This window comes from Balaenoptera musculus, chromosome 19 (assembly GCF_009873245.2).
Source record: "Balaenoptera musculus isolate JJ_BM4_2016_0621 chromosome 19, mBalMus1.pri.v3, whole genome shotgun sequence".
Classification (NCBI taxonomy): Eukaryota; Metazoa; Chordata; class Mammalia; order Artiodactyla; family Balaenopteridae; genus Balaenoptera; species Balaenoptera musculus.
In genome coordinates, this window is record NC_045803.1 from 8,741,700 (window position 1) to 8,764,099 (window position 22,400).

General features: G+C 58.1%; 1 protein-coding gene across 7 annotated transcripts in view; it reads right to left on the reverse strand.

Annotated features, from left to right (window-relative positions):
• Positions 1–4,669: 4,669 nt before the first annotated feature.
• BICRA (BRD4 interacting chromatin remodeling complex associated protein) overlaps positions 4,670–22,400 on the reverse strand; it is a 76,207-nt gene continuing 58,476 nt past the window's right edge. For 3 of the 7 annotated variants that reach the window (XM_036834003.1, XM_036834004.1, XM_036834005.1), the window contains 10 exons: positions 20,430–22,397; positions 19,696–19,872; positions 10,965–11,582; positions 10,625–10,805; positions 10,197–10,306; positions 9,173–9,234; positions 7,864–8,012; positions 7,562–7,656; positions 7,265–7,367; positions 4,670–6,694 (listed from right to left, as the gene is read on the reverse strand). In XM_036834003.1, the coding sequence (XP_036689898.1) occupies positions 5,601–6,694; positions 7,265–7,367; positions 7,562–7,656; positions 7,864–8,012; positions 9,173–9,234; positions 10,197–10,306; positions 10,625–10,805; positions 10,965–11,582; positions 19,696–19,872; positions 20,430–22,397 (4,557 nt within the window). In that variant the 3' untranslated portion in view covers positions 4,670–5,600. Of the gene's footprint in view, positions 6,695–7,264; positions 7,368–7,561; positions 7,657–7,863; positions 8,013–9,172; positions 9,235–10,196; positions 10,307–10,624; positions 10,869–10,964; positions 11,583–19,695; positions 19,873–20,429; positions 22,398–22,400 lie in introns of all 7 variants that reach the window. The other 4 variants (XM_036834007.1, XM_036834006.1, XM_036834009.1 and 1 more) reach the window with 4 other exon arrangements.

The window sequence follows — 22,400 nt, forward strand, 5'->3', positions numbered from 1 at the left end:
AGCCGGGAGGAGGGATGGGAGGGGCGGGGGGTGGGGGCGGGACAAGGCGCCCCCGCCCCCCCGAAACCGGGCGCCGGGCCTCTGGCGCCCCCCGGTGGGGAGTGGCAGGACGCCTTTGCGAGATGGGTGAGTGGGCGGGCTCCCGGTCCCCGGTTCAAACTCCATCCCTGTCTCCCTTCCTAACATGGGAATAGTAACAATAAAACAATAACACCAATAATAATAATAATTTATTATCAGTAATAATAATTTTAAAACTTAAACGAGTTCATGAAACTCCTCTGCTCAAAACACTCCTTGGTTCTTCTCTCACTCCAAGTAGAAGCCAAAGCCCTCAGAGTGACCCACAAGACCCTGAACGATCTGCGGGCTCCCTTTGCCCTCACCTCCTTCTCTCTCCTCCTCTCTCACTCAGCTCCAGCCACACTGGCCTCTTCGCTGTTCCTCATACAACCTTCCAACTTCAGGGCCTTTGCACTTCTTGTTCCTCCATCTGGAATGCTGTCTCCCCCAGGGATCCAAGTGTCTCTCTCCCTCCCCTCCTTCAGGGCTCCACCCAAATGTCACCTCCTATGAGAAGCCTTCCCTGATCTCCCACGATTTATCCATTATCGCTGCTTTATTCTTCTCTGCCGTCTTTATCACCACTCTACATATTTTACATTTCTGTGCTTCAGCGACGGTCTCCCTCACGAGAACATGAGCTCCATGAGAGCAGGGATTTTAGACTGTCACCAAGAGGAATTGCTGATGTTCTCACACTTCGGTTGTTTTGGAATTTCTAGGGATTGTTTACTCATCGCTGATTAGACCCACAGCTAATCGTGCACTGATACACCAGCCCCTATTACCGTGTCACAAACTTGTGGATTTAAAAAAAAAAAAAATTTTTTTTTTTTATTTGGCCGTGTGGCATGCTGGATCTTAGTCCCCCAACCAGGGATCGAACCAGGGCCCCCTGCAGTGGAAGCGTGGAGTCTTAACCACTGGACCGCCAGGAAAGTACCAGACTTGTGGATTTTTAAAAATATACTGATGGGACTTCCCTGGTGGCGCAGTGGTTAAGAATACGCCTTCAGGGACTTCCCTGGTGGAGCGGTAGTTAAGAATCCACCTGCCAATGCAGGGGACATGGGTTCGAGCCCTGGTCCGGGAAGATCCCACATGCCGCAGAGCAACTAAGCCCCTGCGCCACAACTGCTGAGCCTGCACTCTAGCGCCCGTGAGCCACAACTACTGAGCCCGCGTGCCACAACTACTGAAGCCCGCGTGCCTAGAGCCCGTGCTCCTTAACAAAGAGTAGTCCCCTGCTCACTGCAACTAGAGAAAAGCCCGCGAGCAGCAACGAAGACCCAACGCAGCCCAAAATAAATAAATAAATAAAAATAAATAAACTAAAAAAAAAAAAAAGAAGATGGAGAAGGCAGCCAGTGAGCTTGTAGTTCGGACACTGTCAATCTTGGGTTCCGATCCTGCTCTGTGTCCAGGTGATCTGGGCCCTGAGGTAACCATTCCTGGCCTCTTTTTCCAGATGGCTCAGCTGTAGAAAAGGGACCCCCCAGATGCCCACTCTGCTGCTTCTAGCGTCTAAGAACATCTAAGAAGTTTGGTCCCAGGACTTCCCTGGCAGTCCAGGGGTTAAGACTTCGCCTTCCAGTGTAAAGGGTGCAGGCCGGATCCCTGATGGGGGAGCTAAGTCCCACATTGCCTTGCAGTCAAAAAACCAAAACATAAAACAGAAGGAATATTGTAACAAATTCAATAAAGACTTTAAAAATGGTCCACATGGAAAAAAAAAAAAAGAAGAAGAAGTTTGGTCCCAAGGACTAACCGTAGGAGCTGAGATCAGTTTTGGTCTCCTGCCCAGGGGCCCGGGAGGGGGAGCGTCTCTAGCTCCTGCACAGCCGGCCAAGGCCTTGCTGTTATACACCCCCCTCCCCCCAAGCTGGGTGTGCATAGGGGAAGGTCTCAGGCTCCCAGCCAGACCGCCGGGCTTGCAGCCCAGTCTGACACTGCATCCCTCGGGGCCTCGGTTTCCTCACCTGCGAGGTGGGGCTATCAGTTCCCACACGGGGGCTTCTGTGAGCATCAAGTAAGATACCCCAGCTGAAGGGCTCGGAGCAGTGCCTTGGTAAGTGTTCTGAAAACGTTACTCATCGTGTTCCTCTGCTCGGGCTGCATGCAGCCAGCCTTCCAGAACTGAGGCCGTGAGCAGGTGGAAATCACTGGCAAACTTCTTTACGCGGCCAGGCCACGTGAGGTCCTCCGGGAGCTTGCGGAGGGGATTAGAGGATGTTAAGAACTGCCATTCTCCATCAGTGCTTTATTACGTACGTGGGGGAAGTAGGTCTAGAGCTAGGAAGGGGGGCGGTCCCTCTCCTGGAGATCCCATGTATATGCTCCTCCCCCTCAAACACCCCCAGGGGCCTGAAGAGGAACGGGGAGCATCACCCTAGTTCAGCCGCCGTCGCTCCCACTGACTATGGCAGTCGCCTCCCCGCCATGTCGGTTCCCCACACGGCCGCCAGAGGGCGCCTGGGAAACCTAAAACAGCTCAGCTCTCTGCTCGGAACCCTCCTGGGGCTCCCGCCTCACTCACGGTCAAAGCAGTCATCACCGTGGGGCTCAAGATCCTACAGGATAGGCCTCGTTTGTTCTCTCTGACCTTACCTCTTGTCTGCACCCCCTTCTTCCCTAGGTTCCAGTCACAGGGCTTCCTCTCTGTTTAACATTCCACCCACGCTCCTGCCTCAGGGCCTTTGCACTGCCTGCTCTCACTGCCTTGGGTGCTCTATCCTTAGATCTCCCCGTGGTTCCCTCCCTTATTTCATGCAGCTCTCTGCTCAAATGTCACCTCCTCAAAGAAGTCTTCCGCTCCCACCTGATCCTGAGGGCCGTCATGTGCAGTTGGGCAGGTTGTTCACTGCACAAAGCACTCGCTTGTATGAAGGGGGCTGGACTCCAGGTCACATGCTGCTCTCCAAACTCTAGGAGAAACGGGTGCTGTTTTCTAGTTCACACAAAGGGGTTCTAGGGACTAGCAGCTGCTTTGTCCACTCCTTCACTCTGTGTCATGGATTGAGTTGCGGCTCCCCAAAAGATACATCAATGTCCTAACCCCTAGTGAATCAAGTGTGAATGTGATCCTATTTGGAAATAGGGTCTTTGCAGATGGAATCAAGTTAAGATGAGCTCATACTGGAGTAGGATAGGCTCTAATCCAATATGGCTGGTGTCCTTACAAGATACACTGATGTACAGGGAAGATGGCTTGGAAGGAGAGACTGGAGTGATGCAGACACAAACCAAGGAACACCTGGGAGGGCCAGAGACTGGAAAAGGTAAGGAAGGATCGATCCTCCCCTAGAGTCTCTAGAGGGACTGTGGCCCTGCTCACACTTTGATTTGAGACTTCTAGCCTCCGGAACCGAGAGAATAAATTTCTTTCTTTTAAGCCACCCACCCAATTGGTGGTACTTTTTTGTGCCAGCCATGGGAAACTAACACACCCTGCTTGATTTTCCCCACATCTCTGACACTGTACACGTTTACAGTCAATCCTCACTGTGAGCAGGTGCCCTATTTGTGAATTAGTCCACTTGTTAAAATGTATCTGTGATGCCACAAGCTCACAGCACTTCCACAGACATGCGCAGAGTGGCAAAAACGTTGAGTCGCTAAGGCGGCGCCCTTGTACTGGAAATGAAGTATCCTTTTGGGGGTCTATTTAGTGCCACGTGTCTCACATTTTTGTGCTTTTGTTGATTTCACTGTTTTATTTTTCATAGTTTTTTTTTTTTTTAATTTAATTTTTGGCTGTGTTGGGTCTTCCTTGCTGTGCGCGGGCTTTCTCTAGTTGTGGCGAGCCGGGGCTACTCTTCCTTGCAGTGCACGGGCTTATTGGCATGGCTTCTCTTGTTGCGGAGCACGGGCTCTAGAGCGCAGGCTCAGTAGTTACGGCGCACGGGCTTAGTCGCTCCGCGGCATGTGGGATCTTACCGAACCCGTGTGCCCTGCATTGGCAGGTGGATTCTTAACCACTGCGCCACCAGGGAAGTCCTGATTTCTCTGTTTTAAATGGCCCCCAGGTGTAGTGCTTTGTGCTGTCTCAAGTGCTTAAGCACAGGAAGGCTGGGATGTGCCTCACGGAGAAAATACGGGTTAGAGAAGTTTCACTCAGGCACGAGTTATAGTGCCGTTGGCCGTGAGGTCAATGTTAACGAATCAGCACTATACATTAAGTGAGGTGTCTTTAAACAGAAACACATAAAACAAGGCGATGTCTTGACGGCTTGACAAAAACGTGACCAGAGGCTGGCAGGAAGCTAACCCTATATTTCCCCCCAGGAGCGATGGTTCAGTATTTGCTAATTCCGTGTTCCCAGAGACCACAGAACCTTACCAGGAAAGACACGCATCGCCTGTGTTTGGTTGAACTTTTTCACTGCCTGCCTTCTCCACCACCAAGTTGGCCCTCCCAGGACAGGCACTTGTCTTGTTCAGCTGCACCCCTGTGCCTGGAACAGGGCCTGGCACCCAGTAGGGGCTCACATATGTATGTGGACTATGTCCTCGCAATCCCCCTCTCCACCCACCTGTCGCCCCTACCCCAGGACTCCAAACAAGTCCCCGGGAGACCCGAAAGCAAAGGGGGCCGGGGGGGCGTCAGTACAGTTTTAAAAAAAAGGATCGTTTTTTAATTTACAAGAGTTCTAAATGTACAGAATTCTCCTTTAAAAAAATCGTTATACACAATAAATACAGTACAAAAAAATTTATCTTACAGTACTAGTTTTGTCTCCAAGATTTCGAAATCTGGCGTGGGTGGCTGGCGGCAGGAAGAACAGAGGGAAGACTGGCTGGGGAGGGGGTGGGAGGAAGACCCCGGTTTCCTGTTTTGGAGGTGCTCGGATTTCAGTCGAGGGACTGGAGGCTTCGCAATCTCTCGTTCTCATTCGAGCGCACACAGAGGGACATAGGACACGGAGCGGGACGCACACACATGGATGGGACACAGCTGCCCGCGGGCACAGCGCTCCCAGCTGGGGGTCCCGGGATGCAGGCTCACACCGCCCCTCCCGTGCGTTTCCTTTCTCGGCCTGTGGGGGGCGGTGGGGAGAGGCTGAGCGCAGCTCGCAAGGACCCTGCTGGCTCTGAGCGCCCTCCACGCAGGGATCCGTGAAGCCACACGGACAGGCCCGGTACCCGGAGACGCGTGAGCAGTGGGGACAGCCAGGAAGCCCTCATCCCTGGCAAAAGCGCACGTGTCCCCCGGTGGGGGGGGGGGGCGGAGTGTGCAGGAAATGGGAAGAAATAGGAAACGACACACCAGGATTACCCCCTCCTTTGGCAGGGGGACAGTTTACATTACAGCCCCTCCCCGAAATCCACGACCCCCACCCAACAACCCGGCTGAAGCAGGAGGTGGGGGACGAGGCCTTTGTGACTCAAATAACTTAGGCAAGAAAAACTCAAGGGGTCCCCGGCTCGTGTCCCCCAGGAGGCTGAGGTTGGACGCCCGGCTGCCCCCCTCCCCCCTCCCCCCTCCCCGCGGCGTCCCTGCGGAGCGAGGGGACGGGGAAGGGAAGACCAGCCCGGTGTTATCTGTTCAACGTCCTGGCGCCGAGGCCACCGTTGTGACTGGAGGGCGGGTAGGCCTCCGGCCTGTGCAGGGGCGTCGGGGAGGCAGACGTGACCGCCGCCGGGGCGGCGTGTGGGTACGGGGGTGCGGGCGTCCGGCCGGGGGCCTGTTGGAGGTTCAGGATGCTGTCGATGGCGCTCTGGAGGTGTTCCGTGAGCGTGTCGTCCTGCGGGCTGTCGCTGGAGAAGCTGGCCTGGTCCACGTCGGGCGACTCGGACTTGCGCCGCTTGGCCGGGGGCAGCGGGGGCGCCTCCCAGCCGGGCTCCCGGCTGCCGCTGCCCTGCCCGGCGCCGGCCGCGGGGTCGGCCGGGGCGCCCTTCAGCATGCGCTGGTACAGCTCGTCCTCCACCGCCGCCAGCTCGCGGATGAGCCCGCTGGTGGCCTCGTCCACTTTGGTGGGCAGCGGGGCCGGGCTGCCACCCCGGGCTCTGCCCGCCGCCGCCCCCTCGGCCGCCCCGCCGCCCGGGGCCTCCACGTTCTCGCGGTAGGTCTTGCGGAGCGGCAGGCGGGGGCAGTGGGGGGCCGGCGCCGGCGGCTTGCGGTCGGCGGCGGCCGGCGGCGGCGGGTGGTCCACTGTGCCGTTCATCTGGCCGGTGGCGGGGGGTGGCGGCGGGGGCCGGGGCGGGGGCTCGGCCGCCTTGAGGGCGGCGGGGGGTGGCGGCGGGGTCTGGTGCACCGGGTCCAGGGCTGTGTTGTGCACGACCTTGCTGAGTCCGGCTTCCTGTTTGATCTTGAGCTTGAGGCCGATGCGGCTCCGGGCCTCATAGGTCTTGATGGGCGGGCGGTTGCGGGAGGGCATCGGGCCGTCCTCGTCGGCGTCCAGGGAGGAGGCAGCGGAGGACAGGGAGGAGGAGGACGCCCGGGCCCAGCTCACGGAAGGGGAGCCGCCCGCCCCACCATGCCGGATCACCAGTTTGGTGGGCAGGTGCAGAGGGGGTTGGGTCGGGGCCCCAGACGCTGAGGACGGTGATGGGCCGTGGCTGGGGAGCCGGTGTCCCTCGGAAGAGGCGGCGATGGGGAGGCCGAGGGAGCGCGAGGAAGACACATACTCATCTGCGGAGAAGGGGGCCAAGAAAACCCAGGGGGTTAGGGAAAAAACGAGGCGCCTGCAGAGCAGAGCTGAGAGAAGCCAGCGTACACTGAGCGCCTACTACCTGCCAGGCCCGGGGCTAAGCCCTTGACTCATCAAGTCCTGAGGATATACTGCTAGGTAGGACCCTTTCCCCAATTCCCAAGTCCCCCCAGTGTGCAAGCACAGGTCAGCACCGGAGAGTGGACGCCACCTTAACTTCTGCAACCCAGGCACCTTGCTTGCTTCACCCCAGTCCTGGCTCTGCTCCCCTGCTTTTCTATCCCCCGGGGATGGCAGGATGTTCCCTCCATCCAGGCCAGGATCGAGGAGGTGAAATGGACACACGGTGATGGAGGAGGAGGAAGATGAGCTCAGCTTTCTGTGGTTTCAGAGCCGGGAGCACCCGGCAGGAAGGCGGGGCTCGGGCGCCGCCCAGTGGTGGGGTGAGGTAAGGCCACGCACCCTGCTCCCGCCCCAAGTCTAATTCGGCGGCTCTGGCACTGGGCACTACGCGGGTAGGAGTCGGGGACTCCGCCTCTCTCCCCTCTCACCAGGCTTCTCCTTGGCCAGCTGCTTGTCCAAGGCCAGCGTGGTCTTTTCCTCCTGAATGAACATTCGGTCGATCATTACCATCTCCGCTGAGGGGCTCACCCTCTGAGGGGGGAGAGAAGAGAAGATGGGCAAGTGAAGAGGTGAGGTGGGGGAGGGGACGCGAGCAACCGGCATGGATGGGAACACATTCCAAACTGTCCTTGTGATCCCACCCAGCCCCCCTCCCTCCTTCTTGCCCAGAGGGGGTGAGGGGAAAGGGCAGGGTCCCCCGGGGAGGAAGGTGACGGCCACCCTACCCGGGACTCCTCCAAGAGCAGGAGGCGGTATTTATTGAGCATGGCCTGGGTGCGTTTCAGCAGCTGCGTGGAGACCGTCTCAAACTCCTCGTCCACTGTGGAGGAAGAGAAGGGGTCCGGAGGCCCAGAGGTTGGGGACCTAGGGACCCGCAGATGCGCACGGAGCTGGGCACATCCTGACCCACAGTCAAGGGCGCGTGCAGAGTTGCACTAGCATCTGCTCCTCGGCACCCTCTGCAGTCCTCGCCTCCCGCCTCCACACGCCGGGCACAGGGTGGGGAGAGTCCCAGGGGAGGCCTCACCTTTGTGGTAGTCGTTGGGGGAGGGGAGGGCACCCTGGTAGACGTGGTAGGGCAGGAGGCGATGCAGGGCGTCCTCAAAGGAGGGGAAGGCCGTCTTGTAGTCAGGGTGCAGGACGGAGCCCTGATGTTTGTGCAAATGCTCCAGGAAGCTGGGGGGTGGGGAGGACACCACACACACACACACACACACACACACACACATACACACACACATAGAGCTGGTGGTGAGGCCAGGAGACAGCAGATCCTGGACCCTGAGCCCCAGGCCACAAGGCAGAAAACGACGGGACAGGGAAAGGAACGCTGGGGGAGTATGTGTTAACGGGTGCTGAATGTGCCTGTTCTGCCTCAGTGCATCTCTGCGGACAACCAAAGGCAGTAGGCGCTATCATTATGCCCATTTTACAGATGAGGAAACTGGGGTCCACAAAGGTGACGTCCCTGACCCAAAGCACCTACAGCGAGGAAGAGGCAGCGCTGGGAGTCAGAGGCCAGAGCTTGTTACTCAGCCTCCATGCAATACCGTCTCCTGCCACCTGGGGTCAGCATGTCCCCGCTCTGCCTCTGACCCAGCAGCAGGCCTGGGGAGGCCGGCAGCGAGGTTGGGCCCCTGGTTGGTTGGTTGGTAAGATCCTGTTCTCTCAATGGGCTGTTTTCTAGCCCAGCACGTAAACATTATGTACGAATGTACATAATACACCAGACATAATGTCCCACCAGACATGCTTGGCTGTACCCTGTGCTCTAGACCAGCAGCCCCCACACATCACGGGGGCAGGACCTGGTCTGGCTGGTGTTTCCAGAATCTAGCACGGGACTGGGCACTGTATGAGGACACGACCAACACTCTCGGTGGAAGGAGGGCAGAAGAGAGGGACAGACGCAGGCAAGCCGCCCATCCACCCAGACAGCCATCAGATCAGCCACGCACCAGCCTGATTACCATCCATCCATCTATTCACCCAGGTCCCCATTCATCTTCCACCCGCCCAAATGCTCATCACCCATCCCCTGATCCGAAGCACTGCCTGCCCCAGGCCTGTTTGAGATGCTGGGGGTGCCGAGGTGACCAAGCCACTCCGAATCCCTCCCTCCTGAAGCCAGCAGCCTAGCTGCCTCATGAATACTCCTAATACCGCCTCACCGAATCCTCACCCCTCACCCTATTATCACTACTAGTCCCACCCCACTTTCTAGAGGGGGAAGCTGAGGGTCTTCAGGGAAATGGCACTGCCCAAACCGCAGGGCTAATGAGAGGTGGAGGGACAGCGCAGGGTGGGAAGGCACAAGGGCCGGGCACTGAACTCACCAGGCTTCTTTGCTGGGCTGAAGGATAGGTGGTTTCTTCAGGCTGCTCAACTTGCTCTCATACTGCGGGGTGGGGGGATGGTGGGGGAAGAGGCCAATGAGAGGTATTGCGACGGAGGAGCCTTCCCTTGGCAGCCTGACCCTCTCTACCCCCCAGCCTGGGACAAAGATGGGAGAGGGCCAACGTCGCCCGAGATGGGGTCCTGGTCCCAGCTGTGGGATGCTCTGCCCATCACATTCAACCTGCGGGGAAGACCCGGGCTGGATCCAGGGGCGGGACACGGTGAGGAGAGGGTGAAGGGCAGGCTCGAGCCCTCGGCGCCTCCGCCTGGGTCCCCTCCAGCCCCTTATCCAGCCTGGGTCTCTCGGCCTCCGCCTGGTGTCTCCCTCCCTGCCCACCAAATGGCCCTTGAATCCCTCGTCCTTGTCCGGCATCTGGTTTGCACAGACTCTTCTCATTTTGCCTAAATCTCTCTCTTGACCTCCCTTGCTCACGCCCGGTCTTCCCTCTCAAGCTCTTTCGAATCTTGGTCTCCGCCTCGGTCTCCCCCCGACCCCGCACACTCCCTGTCTCGCCCCTCCAGTCTGGGTACCACTATCCTAGTTCTCCCCCCAACCCCCGCCCCATCTCCGCCGTCTCTGTTTGACTCAATGTCTCACTGCTCACCCCGCCCTGCCCCTCCGTCTAGGGTCTCACCCTACCTGTCCCGAGCCCATGCAGCCCCTCCTCCTACAGTCTCAACCTCTCACCTGCTCCAGTCCCCAGCGTCCGTCTGGGTTCTCACTCAAGCCATCTCTCCTATCATCACCCTGTCATTTTGGTGTCCGGGAGGGGTCTCTGTCCAACTGTCTCGGTCTCTCGTGTGTCCCCCCTGCCCAGACCGTCCTGGTGTCTCGCCCATCGCCAGGCTGTGTCTCATCTGCCCGTCTGCCTGCTGGCCAGCGTCCCCTGCCCCTCCGGCCCCCGTCCCGGTTTCCCGGTGATGTTGCTCGGGCCCTAGCCCTCCACTCTGGTGGCCCCTTACCTGCAGCCCGGAGGACTTCCCTGGCCCAGATACAGCGGCCTTGGCCACAGTCAGGGTCGGGAGGTTGCTGGCAAAGGCTTTGCTCTCGGCGGGAAGCAGAGGAGGGAGGCCTGGGGGCGAGGTGGGGCAGACAGGGCTCAGGGGTCACTGGCACGAAGGTGCGCGCCTCCAAACGCGCGACCCTGCACCCCTCACTCCTCTGCTTCTTTGGCCTCGGTGGCTGTGTCAGCCCTGGAGGGAGTGCCCCCTGGAGGGACATCTGGAGAGACGGCCCTTCCTCCTCCACCTTCCCTGTCCCGGGAGGTCTGGGTGACCCCTTGGGCTCAGGCCCCCAGCCTCTGCCCTAGCCCGTCCTCCCCGGCCCTCAGCCCCCCGTCCACCCACCTTCGGGCCCCCCAGCTCTCGTGCATGGGCCACCTCTCCCCTACCTGCAGTGGCCACGGGCGCCGGGGCCGGGGCATGGCTGGGGGCGGTGGAGGTCCCAGATGGGGCCTGCCCGCTGACCAGCCCGGAGGCGGTGGGGCTGCCGAGGGGCCCCAGGCTGGCGGAGGTCTGCGGGGCGGCGGGGGCACCCACAGCCTTGCTCTGGAGAATGATTCCGGACGGCACCTGAGGAGGGCGACAGGTGGCTGGGGGGCACGCGCTAGGAGTGGGGGCGGCCAGGAACCAGGGCTGGGGGTGAAGACAAAGCCATGAAGTGCCAGGGGTTCCGATGGGACTGAAGGGGAGGGCGGGGCGGGGGGGGGGCCAGTCCCTGCCTCCGATTACCTGGTGAAATCTCTCGAGAAGAGCCTTCGGCTGGGGCAGCGCCGGGAAGGGGGTGGCCACCATCTGGAAGGTCCGAGGAGGCGGTGGGGGGGGCGCTGCGGGCTCGGGGACCAGGTGGAGGGTCGGAGGGGGCGTGGGGGACTTGTGGGGCCCCTGGCCAGGGGGGAACTGGAGCTGGAAGTCGGGCGGCGTGGGGGCTGGCAGCCTGGAGGACGTCTCGGAGGAGGAGGCCACGACAGAGGAGGTGGAGGCTGGGGCCAGCGGCCCCTCCAAGGGCTGGGACGGGGGTCGCAGAGAGGGCTGCGGTGGGCCTGGGGCAGTGGGGGCCGGCGTGCTCGCAGGTGGGGGCACGCCCAGCTGGTTCTGGATGACAAAGATGCTAGGCAGAGTGGGGGGGGCCTGGGGCGGAGGGCAAGGGTGCAGGGCGGGCTCTGAGGGTGGGCGGGACAAGCTCTGGGGCTGCGAAGGTGGGCGGGAGTGGGGTCGGGAGGGCGGGCGGGAAGGGGGCCGTGGAGGGTGTGGGGAGGGCAGGTGAGGGCTGTCTCCCAGAGGGGCCTGGTGAGGTAGTGATGGGGATGAGGAGGGGCCTGGGCCCTTCAGCGGAGCCGCTGCTGGGATCTGGGCAGGGGAGGGAGGGAGAGGGGAGGGGGCGGGGGTCAGAACCAGCCTTGGCTCCCGTTGCCCCAAGACACTGGGGACCCCGGCCGCTCCCACCAGAAACCCCCCCTTCTTAGCCACCCCTAGTCCTGAAAGGACCCCACCGCCCTTCCCGCCTCTCACTTCTGAACTGCCCACCTCACCGCTCCACCCGTCCCCCCCAAGCCCTGCACACGTCCACCTACCTCATTCCCTCAACCCGTCCCCCACCTTCCCCCACACCGTCTGTCCCCACCTCCCCCTTCCATCCGTCCCCCCCATCCCCCCACACCTCTGCCCTCCGATCTCACCCCCCTCCCCATGTGCCCCCCCCTCAAGTCCCCCCAGATGAAGGCGAGCTCTGCAGGCTTTGGGGATGCAGCGTAGGAAGCAGTGGCGGCGGCGGGGGCACCACACCAGCTGCCCAGCGGGTAGGCGGGGGGCCGGGGAGCACGAGCACAGCAGCAGGGGGGAGGGAGGCGGCCAGGCGGGGGCAGCGTTCCGGCCGCCGGCCCTGGCCCGACCGTCCAGCTAACCCAGGAGAACAGATACCAGCACAGACACTGTGGCTGCGTACCGGGGCGGGGGGCTGATGGCCGAGGAGGGCACGGCTGGGGACTAGGGGATCCAGGGAGGCCGGGGTAGGGACTGAAACTGAGGGTCAGGGTCAGGCCCCTCTGGGCACCAGCCCATGAGTTACGGGTCCCCTTCTAAGTGTCCGTGGCCGCTGCCTCCGTGTGCCTGTGTGGCCGTGGCTGCACGCCTACCTGGGAGCCATGTGAGCCTGCAGGTATGGGCGTGCGTGTGTGTGTGTGCACGCATGTGCACACGCATGTGTCAGACTTGCACACGCAATCCGGGCACTAGTTCTGTAACACGTACAGTGACCTCGCCTACAACACACCTCAGCCAGAGCGCCTTAGCCCTCTGCACTCTCTTCCCTCTGAGGTCACCTCCCCAAGAACCATAACCTCGGCAGCTACTGCTGAACCAGCGAGCACCAGCCGGGTACCTGACACTGAGCTGGTGGTGCCTTTCTGCTCACTGTACCCCAGTGACGGTGCACACTGATCCAGCGCGTACGGCTGGGAACTTGTACCCACTCGTGTGGTCTCTCCACGGTCCTGAGAGCTGTGATGATATTGGACCCATTTCACAGATGAGAAATTGAGGCCAGGGAGCCAAAATTACTGGTCGAGTCTCAGACAGGTGCTCATCATCTCCCTGGCTTATCTACACCACCCAGTGAGTGACTTCCAAGCTAAGCAAGGAGGACTCATGCTCAGAGGGCTCAGGGGACTTTGCCCAAGGCCACCCATGGCTGCCACGCTCCAAAGCTCGGGCTCTTTGCTTCAAGCCTCCAAAGTGGGCCAACTGACAATTCCGGAGTCATGGCTTGCTTTAAGCCTCCAAGCTTGGCCCTGAATAACTTCTGGCAATTCAAAGTTAAAAAACCAACTAACCTATCAACCACTCTATATGTCCCCAAAGGCTTGCCACCTCTAAGGAGGTATCAGAAGCTTGGACCTTGGCTCTCAAGGGGCTGGTGAGATTGTCACCTGGACAACCCTCTGGAAGGCGGTTTGATCTGGTGGTTTTGAAAGACCCTCGAGTTGACCTGGTAATCCCCCCCTCCAGGAATCTGTGATAAGGAGCATTCAGGTGCATGCTCACAGGGCTGGCCACTGTGGGACTATTTACAGTAGAGAAAGTAGGAGAAGAAACCCAATGGCAGCAGCAGGTGAGTAGCTAAAGTGAGTAAGGGTGAAGGGAGCCGGCCCACTCGACACCTCCCCCCCCACCCCCCCAAGCACAGGCTTCCGAGGGCTTGGTGAAGTGGCAACACAGACGTGCCAGATGCTAAGTGAGATAAGGAGAATGACCCATGACACGACCACTGGACAACTGGCTAGACCGCATTATGGACACTGGATTTGATAACAGTGTTGTCTCACGGCTAGATCTGCGGAATTTGATAGCTCTGCTGTGATCGAATAAGAGAATGCTCTTATTCTCATAGGGCTGAAATACTATGCTAAAATATTAAGGGGTAAAGAAGCATGATGTCTGCAATTTACTCTCAAATGAGTCAGGAAAAAAAAAATGTATACATGCCGAGAGGGCTACAGCTAAAGCGAACGCAGCCAGATATTTACAGTGGGTAAATGTGGCGGGGCAGGCAGCTTCTGAGACGGCCCCCAGCGATCCCCCCCTCCTTGGATTCAGTCTCCCACATTGTATCAGGGTTGGTCTCTGGTCAAAAGTGGCCAAAAGAACTCAGGAGAAGTGACCACACGTCACTTCCAAGATTAGGTTATATTATAAAAAAGACTGTGGCTTCTATCCTGGGTGCTCTCTTGCTCTCTTTCTGTTGGATGAGGCACTTGGGGGAAGCCAACTGTAGAGCATGTTATGAGCTGCCCCTCGGAGAGGCCTCAGCCTCAGTTCGTCTCTACATAGGCCCTCCCTCCTGCCAGCAGTGGCACGAGTGCACCATCTTGGAAGCAGATTCTCCAGCCGGGTCAAGCCTTCGTATCACCGCAGTCCTGGTTGATACCTTGACTATAATCTCCTAAGAGATCACGAGCCAGAACCTTCCAGTTAATCTGCTTCCAATTCCTGATCCTTGGAAACTACATGAGATAAGTTAATGTCTGTTGTTTCAAGCTGCTACATTTGTGGGGGATGGTGGTAATTTGTTACACAGCAATAGACAACTAATACATCTGGTCAGAGAGCAAAGAACTCTCATGAGTATTAGTCCCATGTACTAGTCTTACAAATTTGCTGTATGTTTGAAATGATTTTAAAATGAAAAGTTCAGGGAATTCCCTGGCGGTCCAGTGGTTAAGACTCTGTGCTTTCACTGCCAAGGGCACGGGTTCAATCCCTCGTCGGCGAACTAAGATCCCGCAAGCCGCGTGGTGCAGCCAAAAAAAGAAAAAAAGAAAGAAAGAAAAGAAAAGTTTAAAAGTAACCAAAAAAGTTTAAAAATTAAAAAAAGAATCTCATCCTCATGAAAAATACAGAGATAAATACTCACACACTCCCCCCAAACTAAGTCAAAAACCAAATGACATACTGGGGGAAATAGTTGCAACTCATAGCCTAGACAAAGCTCATCTCTCTCACGTACAAAGAGCCTCTAGAAATCACAAAGAATAACAAGCAGTGAGAAAAAAGGGGCAAAGGAGATGATCAGACAGTGCGCAGAAAAAGAAACACAAAAGGCTGAAATATTTCAAGACATGTTCAACCTCACTTGTAATAAGAGAGACGCAAATCAAAACACCCTATGGAACCACGTTCAGGCATCGCATTAGGAATAAGCCGTATGTCTCATAAAGATACTCGTGCATTGCCTTTGGGGGTCTAAACTGGCACCATTTGCTACAGCCTCAGAGGAATGCAATTCAGCAGCAGCTGTGCAAATTCTAAGTGCACCTGTGCTTTGAACCAGCAAACAGGCTTCCGGGAAGTGACCAGAGAGATACGCCTGCACATGTGGGAAATGACAGGTGGCTGAGATGTTTACTGCAGCTCTGTGTGGAGGACCAAAGCCTGGACGTGGTCTACCGTGCACCAGGACAGCAGTTCCGGGGATGAATGCTCATCCATCCCTATCTGTACAGAGGAATACTTCTCCGCTGTAACAAAGGACCAAGGCAACTCCCCACGCGCTGCCCAAGTAAGTGGATAATGTGCTACCTGCTGGAGAGGGAGAAATGTAAACCCATATTTGCACGAGGCTGTATAGGCACAGAGCTGGAAGGAGATACAAAAAGTAAGTGCTGAGGCTACGGGGAAGGGCCGGGGGCTGGGAATGCAGGCACGGGGTGGGATGCTTCTCCCCGTACTTTAAAAATGCTTTTTCGGGGGCTTCCCTGGTGGCGCAGTGGTTGAGAGTCTGCCTGCCAATGCGGGGGGCACGGGTTCGAGCCCTGGTCTGGGGGGATCCCACGTGCCGCGGAGCGGCTGGGCCCGTGGGCCACAGCTGCTGAGCCTGCGCGTCTGCAGCCTGTGCTCCGCAACGGGGGAGCTTGCGATGGTGGGAGGCCCGCGCACCGCGGTGAGGAGTGGCCCCCACTTGCCGCAACTGGAGAAAGCCCTCGCACAGAGACGAAGGCCCAACACAGCCATAAATGAATAAATAAATAAATAAAAAATTAAAAATGCTTTTTCATGATTGAACCACGTGACTATAATACCTAATGTCAAAAACGACAAATGTTTTAAACGGATGGGAAGAAAAAAAAGCAAGGCGGAAAGGAAACGTCATACCAAAAATGTTACCAGTGGCTTCTGCATGCTGGTATTATGGGTGATTTGTTTTTCTTCTTGGTTCTTTTCTGTATTTTCTAAATTCTCTGAAGAAGCATGAAATTATTTTTATAATCATTTTTTTTTTTAAGCTCCCACATGAGTGGACTGTTTACGGAGAGATTCCAACTGCCCGTGAGGAGATGGGAAGATGCTCGATTGACGCAGAGAATTAGAGAGAAGCGCAGGAGGAGGAGTGCATTTTTCCGCCTGGCTGCTGACCTGGGGTTGAGGAAGCTGTGGGAGAAGGCCTTCACCGGCACAGACCTCACAGAGGAGCAACCGGTTTGGTCCATAACATGCTTGGGAAGCACTTACTGTCAACCCTCTGTATCCACGGGGATTGATTCCAGGACTCCCTCGGATACCAAAATCCAAGGACGCTCAAGTCCCTTGTATAAATGGCACAGTGTTTGCATATAACCTATGCACATCCTCTCGTATATTTTAAATCATCTCTAGATTACTTATAATATCTAATACAATGTAAATGCTATGTAAATAGTTGTCTGAGCGCAGCAAATTCAATTTTGCTTTTTCTGGAATATTTTTCCCCGAGTATTTCTGATCCGCGGTTGGCTGAATCCGGGGATGCAGAACCTGTGGATATGGAGGGCCGGCTGTATACCCTCTGGTCCAGCAATTCTATTTCTAGAAATTTACCCCTACGGGTATTCTCATGCATGTGCAAAGCCTGACACAAGAATGTGTATGGGAGTGTGGTTTGTTACCAATTCCACGGGAAACCACCTTAACTATTCACGAATAGGGGACTGAATAAATGAAGCCTTGCGTGTCTACGTAATGAAATAAAGACATCAAAAGGGTTGGCAAACTATGGCCCAGAGGCCAAATCTGGCCTGCCACCCGCTTAGCCGACCATTTCGTATGGCCGGCAAGCTAAGAATAGTTTTTACATTTTTAAATGGTTGAAAAGAAGTCAAAAGAAGAAGAATATTTTCTGACTTGGGACACTGACAGGGGATTCAGATTTCAGTGTCTATAAATAAGGTTTTATTGGAACACGCCCATGCTCATTCATTTATCTAGAATCTAGATCTAGAGCTGCTGCTAGGCTATAATGACAGAGACTTGCAAAGCCTGAAATGTTTCCTATTGGCCCTTCATGGAAAATTCACCCGGCTTCTTTCACGCTTGCAGGACTTTCAACATGCCCGGCCCTGTTCAAGCACTTTACATACATTAACTTATTTATCCCTCACAACAGCCTATGAAGTAGATGCCGTTATCATCATCCTCATTTGACAGGTCAGGAAATTGAGGCACAGAGCGGTAAGGGACTTGGCGGAGGTCACAGAGCCTGTAAGTGGCAGGGTCGGGAGTGGAGTCCCTGGTCCTCCCGACCCTGCCACTTACAGGCTCTGTGACCTCCGCCAAGTCCCTTACCGCTCTGTGCCTCAATACAACAATTCTCCGGGACCGTGGTTTTCAAGGCACACCTAGTGCCCATCGGTAATGGCTCTCCCTTTGCTCTTGCCGTGGAGTGCTCAGCACCGGGCGGGAGCTCGTATGTGTGGCTGGGTTCCTTCCTCCATTCATTTATTTTACAAATGCTCACCAAGCATCTGCTGCAGGCCAGGCACTGTTCTGGGCGCTGGGGAGACAGCAGGACCTGAACGCACACAACTCTCTGCCTCGTGGACTTTACATTATAGGGAAGAGTATACGTCACAGAGAGGCATTTACGTTACAGTGAAGACAGGAAACAGGGAAAACAGGCAGCCTGGTCAGAGGGTGGTCAGTGCTATGGAGAAATGCAAAGCAGGGAAGGTGGCAAGGGAGGGCCGGGAGGAGTCAGGAAGGTGACCAACTTGTCCTGGTCTGTCTGGGACCGTCTCAGTTGTAAAACTGAAAGTCCCGTCTCCCGAGATCCTCCTCGGTACTGGGTAAACTGGGCTGGTTGGTCACCCAAGGAGCGAGTCTAGACAAGTACCTGCAGGGTATGCAACATTAAAGTGCAGAGTACACATGTGCCCTGGCCTGGCTCTCAACCACAGCACTCGGAAAAAGGGCTCCTACCAGCCCCACGTTCCAGCTGAGGACGGGAGCTCGCGAGGCTCGGAGAGGGGACCACCCGTGGCCTCAGGGACCCAGGCCCGGTCCGACCACTCTAGAAACAGTGCTTCCAACCTGAGTCTCTCGTGGGCCAGGCGGCCCCTCGCCCCTTCCCTACTCCTGCCTGGTTTTCCCCTCCGGGTAGAGATGACCTGAGGACATCCTGGCCCCATGTCCCTCTGGACTGACCCATAAACACAATAGCTAAAATAATAATAATAATAGCAAATATTTATGGAATGCTTACTCTGTGCAAAGCACATATTAACTGGTTTACTTGTCCTAACAGACCTATAAAGAAACTATTATTCCCATTTTCCAGATGAGGAAATCAAGGCTCGGCAGTTACAGGGACTCGCCCAGGGTTAGCACAAGGCCTGACACATACGTAGTGCACCCCCTTCCCTAAACAACTGTTGATGGAATGAAGAAACTAGTTGCTTCAAGTCACATGGTGAGTAGCAGAGCCTGAGAATGAAATCATGGCTGTTTAAGGCCAAGGCCCAGCTGATTTCTGCCTTCCTGGACCTCGCTCATGTTACTCCCTCCTCTTCCTGCCTACCCTAATCCACCTACCCACTGGTCCTTTTCGAACGAGTACAACATCCATCCCTCCAGAATAAAAGGTGGCCCACCCTAACCTCTCAAATGCTGATGTGCTAATGACTCATATGAGACAAAGGCTAATTTCTCTAATATGTAAAGAGTTTCTACAAATCAACAAGAAAATGACCAGTACCCCAAATTTGAAAATGGCCAAGGATATGGACAATTCCATAAAAAGGAAAACACAAATAGCTCTAAATCTATAAAAACCCGCCCCGCCTCATTTACCGTAAAACAAAATGCATATTAAAACAAAACAAGATACGATTTTCACCTATCTGATCGGCCAAGTTCAATATTGCTGAGGGTGGGGGCAAAAAGGCACAGATCATATATTGCTGATAATCTGTTAAACCAATTTATACTCCAGAGCAATTTGGCAATATCTGTCAAAACTACAAATACATTTGCTCTTAGACCTAGCAATTTCCTTTTAAAGAACTTATCCTACAAAGAGACATACGTACAGAGTTCTTCTTTGCAACCTTGCTCATCCACAGCTAAAGACCAAAAGTGACCTAAATTCCCAACAACAACTGGTTAAATAAATAATAGTACCTCCACACAATGGAATACTATGCAATCATGTAAAAGAATGAAGTACAGTCTCCAAGATGAACTCCTAAATGATAAAAGGTGCAGAATGCATGCAGAGTACGCTATCACTTTTGTAAAAATGGAAGGGAAGGAATCCAGTTGTCATTTTGCTTGTCTATGCGTGGGAAAGGAGTGCAAGAAACTGTGTTGGGAGGGAAAGCAGGAGAGGGGGCTTTAGATCTAGACCTCTTGGTGTCTTCCTTAAAATGTGAGCTACCTAAATATTAGTTATCCAGATAGGAAAATGATCATTCTAGGACCTAATCCATTTCCTGCTGTGTGGATCTTGTGTCCCTGACTAGAGTGTGGTCTCAAGCATCCATGGCTGTCAGGAGACCCTCAGGAAACATCTGGGGAGCCAAGGAGAGCACCGCTTCCCAAGCCAGCGAGACAGAGAGGCAGGCAGGGCAGCCAGGGAGCGAGCGGAGGGAGCGGGGAGGGGGGCGAGGGGCAGGGCTGGTCTGCGCTGGGACAGAGGCTGCTGGGGTTCGTCTACCTGGGGGGCCGGCGCCGGGGAGGCCTGGCTGTCGGGGGCCTGAGGGCCAAGGCCAGCTCCTTTGGTGACGGGGGTGGTCAGGGCTGGGTCTTGGGCGGGAGGCGGGGCGCTGACTATGACCGAGGCGGGCACGGAGAGGTGGGGGCCCTCTGTGGAGAGGGGCTGCTGGCTCCTCTCCTGAAACAGGCAGCCCGCACAGGGTCAGAGGCCATCCCCACGGACCTGCGGCCTCCCCACCCTGACACCCCGCCCCCACTGATGCACCAGGGGAGCGGGTGGTGGGAACCGGCTGGGGGGCACCAAGGCCAGGGCGCTGGGAGGGAGCCCCAGGGTCCAGGAGGCCGCAACCAGGGGCAGCTCCGTCCCCTCAGTCCCGTGAGTCGTCTTCCAGCTCCACCCCAATGCCCATCTCTCCTGCCCCGTCTGTCGGTCCATGTCTCAGCCCCTCTCCCTGTGTGACCCCTCTCCCACCCTCCAGCAGGTGGGCAGTCTGTCAGCCAGTCACTCTCCTTGTCTGTCTCTGTGTCAGTCAGTTGGCCCTGTCACCCTCAGGCCTCCTCCTCGGGGACCTGGAGCCGGGGGGCCATCTCCGAGACGCTCTCCTTAACCCACAGGACCCTCCCACTCGCTGCTTCAACCACACCCGGTTCCAGCTCTTGGCCCCTCTCCACACAGACCCCCTGCCCCTGCCTTTGCCCTTGCCGTCCCCTCCCCTGCCCGGCGGCCCTGGTTACCTGGGGCAGGAACATCTGCAGGGAGTCCTGAGTGAGGATGGCCGTGGCGGCGGCAGAGGGCGGCTGCCCCAGGACAATCTTCTCCGGGCTGGACGCCAGGCCTGGGCTGGGCTGGGGGGTGGAGGCCTGAGCTGGGGCGGCCTGCGGGGCGGGGCCCTGTGCGGGCTGCTGCTGTTGCTGTGCCTGCGGCTGCTGGAGGCCCAGAGGCAGCGGCGTGCTGACCGCGGGGGACGCCTGGGGCGCCGTCTGCACCGCGAGGACAGGCGCGGCCTCCCCGGCGGCGGCGGCAGGGGTGGCCGGCTGCACCAGACCGTCGGGGGCGTTGAGCATAGCCACGGCGCTGGGGGGCAGAGTGACCCCCTGGAGGACGGTAGTGGCGGCGGGGCCGGTGGGTGCCGGCTGGCTCTGTGTGGGCAGGCTGCCCGCGGCCAGCGACACGGGCATCTGGAAGAGCGCTGGCTGGCCCACCTGGATGGGGGCGGCCGAGAGGATGTGGGCTGCGCTGTGGGCCCCGGAGTGGGGGGCCAGCACGGGGCCCAGGCTCAGCGGGCCCGCCAGGTTCTGGTTGGTGAGGATGGGGTTGGCAATGAGCTGTCCGCCCGCATGCGGGGCTGCGGCCGCCAGGATCTGCCCGCCCACGTTGGCCGGCAGGGCCGAGAGCGGCTGGGGGAGCTGGACTGCCGACGTGCCGGGCAGCAAGAACTGGTTCTGGCCCGGCAGCATGTGCTGGGCGGGAATGACAATGCTGCCGCCTTGGTTCAGGAGGTGCACGCTCACGGGCTTGCTCGGGGCCCCGGGGGGCTGCGGCGGGGCCGCGCCCGTGGTGGTGGCGGGCGGCTGCTTGAAGACGTTCGCCTGCAGGGCGGGCGCCGGGAAGCCCGACAGCACCACGTTCTGGCCGGCCTTGCCCGCCGCCATGAAAGTCAGGTTCTGGGGGGCCTTGGGCTGCTGCGGGAGGCCCCCTGCCTCGCCCTGGATGGTGAGCGTGGCGCCCGCGGGGCCGAACGGCTTGGGTGTCAGCTGGTAGAGCTTGGGGGGCAGCACGCCGGCAGGCTTGGGCTGGATGGGCGTGGGCGTGCGGTGCAGGATCACGTTGGGCGCCGGAACCAGTGGCGACGTGCCGAGGCCCGGGGCCACCGCCAGCGGCTGTCCCGAGGGCGCCCCGCTGGCCGCGGCCGTGGCGGCTCCCGCCCCTCCGAACACCGAGTTCCCGTTGAGCGTGGTGGCCACGGCGGCAGAGAGGTTCTTCTGGATGACCAGGCCAGCCCCCTGCGGCGAGACGCCGGCCGATGCCAGGGTCACTGGCTCTGAAGGGCCAGCTGCCGAGGCCAGATAACCGCTGACGGGCACCTGCTTGGCCAGGAGCTGGGAGGTGGGCGGGTTGAGTGCCATGACGGGCTGGCCCACCACCTGGATGGGAGCCAGGCCAAGAGTAGCCGCCGCAGCGCCCCCGGGGCTGCCGTTGGGCAGGCCCTGAAGGCCTGGGATGGGCTGCAGGGTCACGTTGCCCAGGCCCACGGGCTGCAGGAAGGGCTGGACACTGAGGGCTTTGCTGACCACGTCCTGGGGCGGCACCAGGGCCTGGTGGGTCAGCACGGTGGGTGGGGCCTGCAGCCCCAGCAGGTCAGCGCCACCCGGGAAGAGGGCCTGGGGCCCCGCGGCCACGGCGGCAGCCCCTCCGGCCCCCGCTGGGCCGGCCCCGCCATCCGCAGGCTGCAGGGTGGGCAGCTGGAAGGGGCCCAGGTCCAGCTCGGCCTCGGCTTCGAGCGTCTGCTCGGTGATGTTGGCCTCCTGCAGGCTCTGCTGGAGGATGTCACAGGGCTGGTCGGCGCCCCCGCCGCCCCCGCCGCCGCCCCCCGCCGCCGGTGAGCCCAGGATATCATCTTCCAGGAAGTCGAGGTCCACGCTGGGGGCCGGCTGGCTGGGCTCTGGGTTCAAGTGGTTGCCAGAAGCTTCTTGCACGTGGAGCTG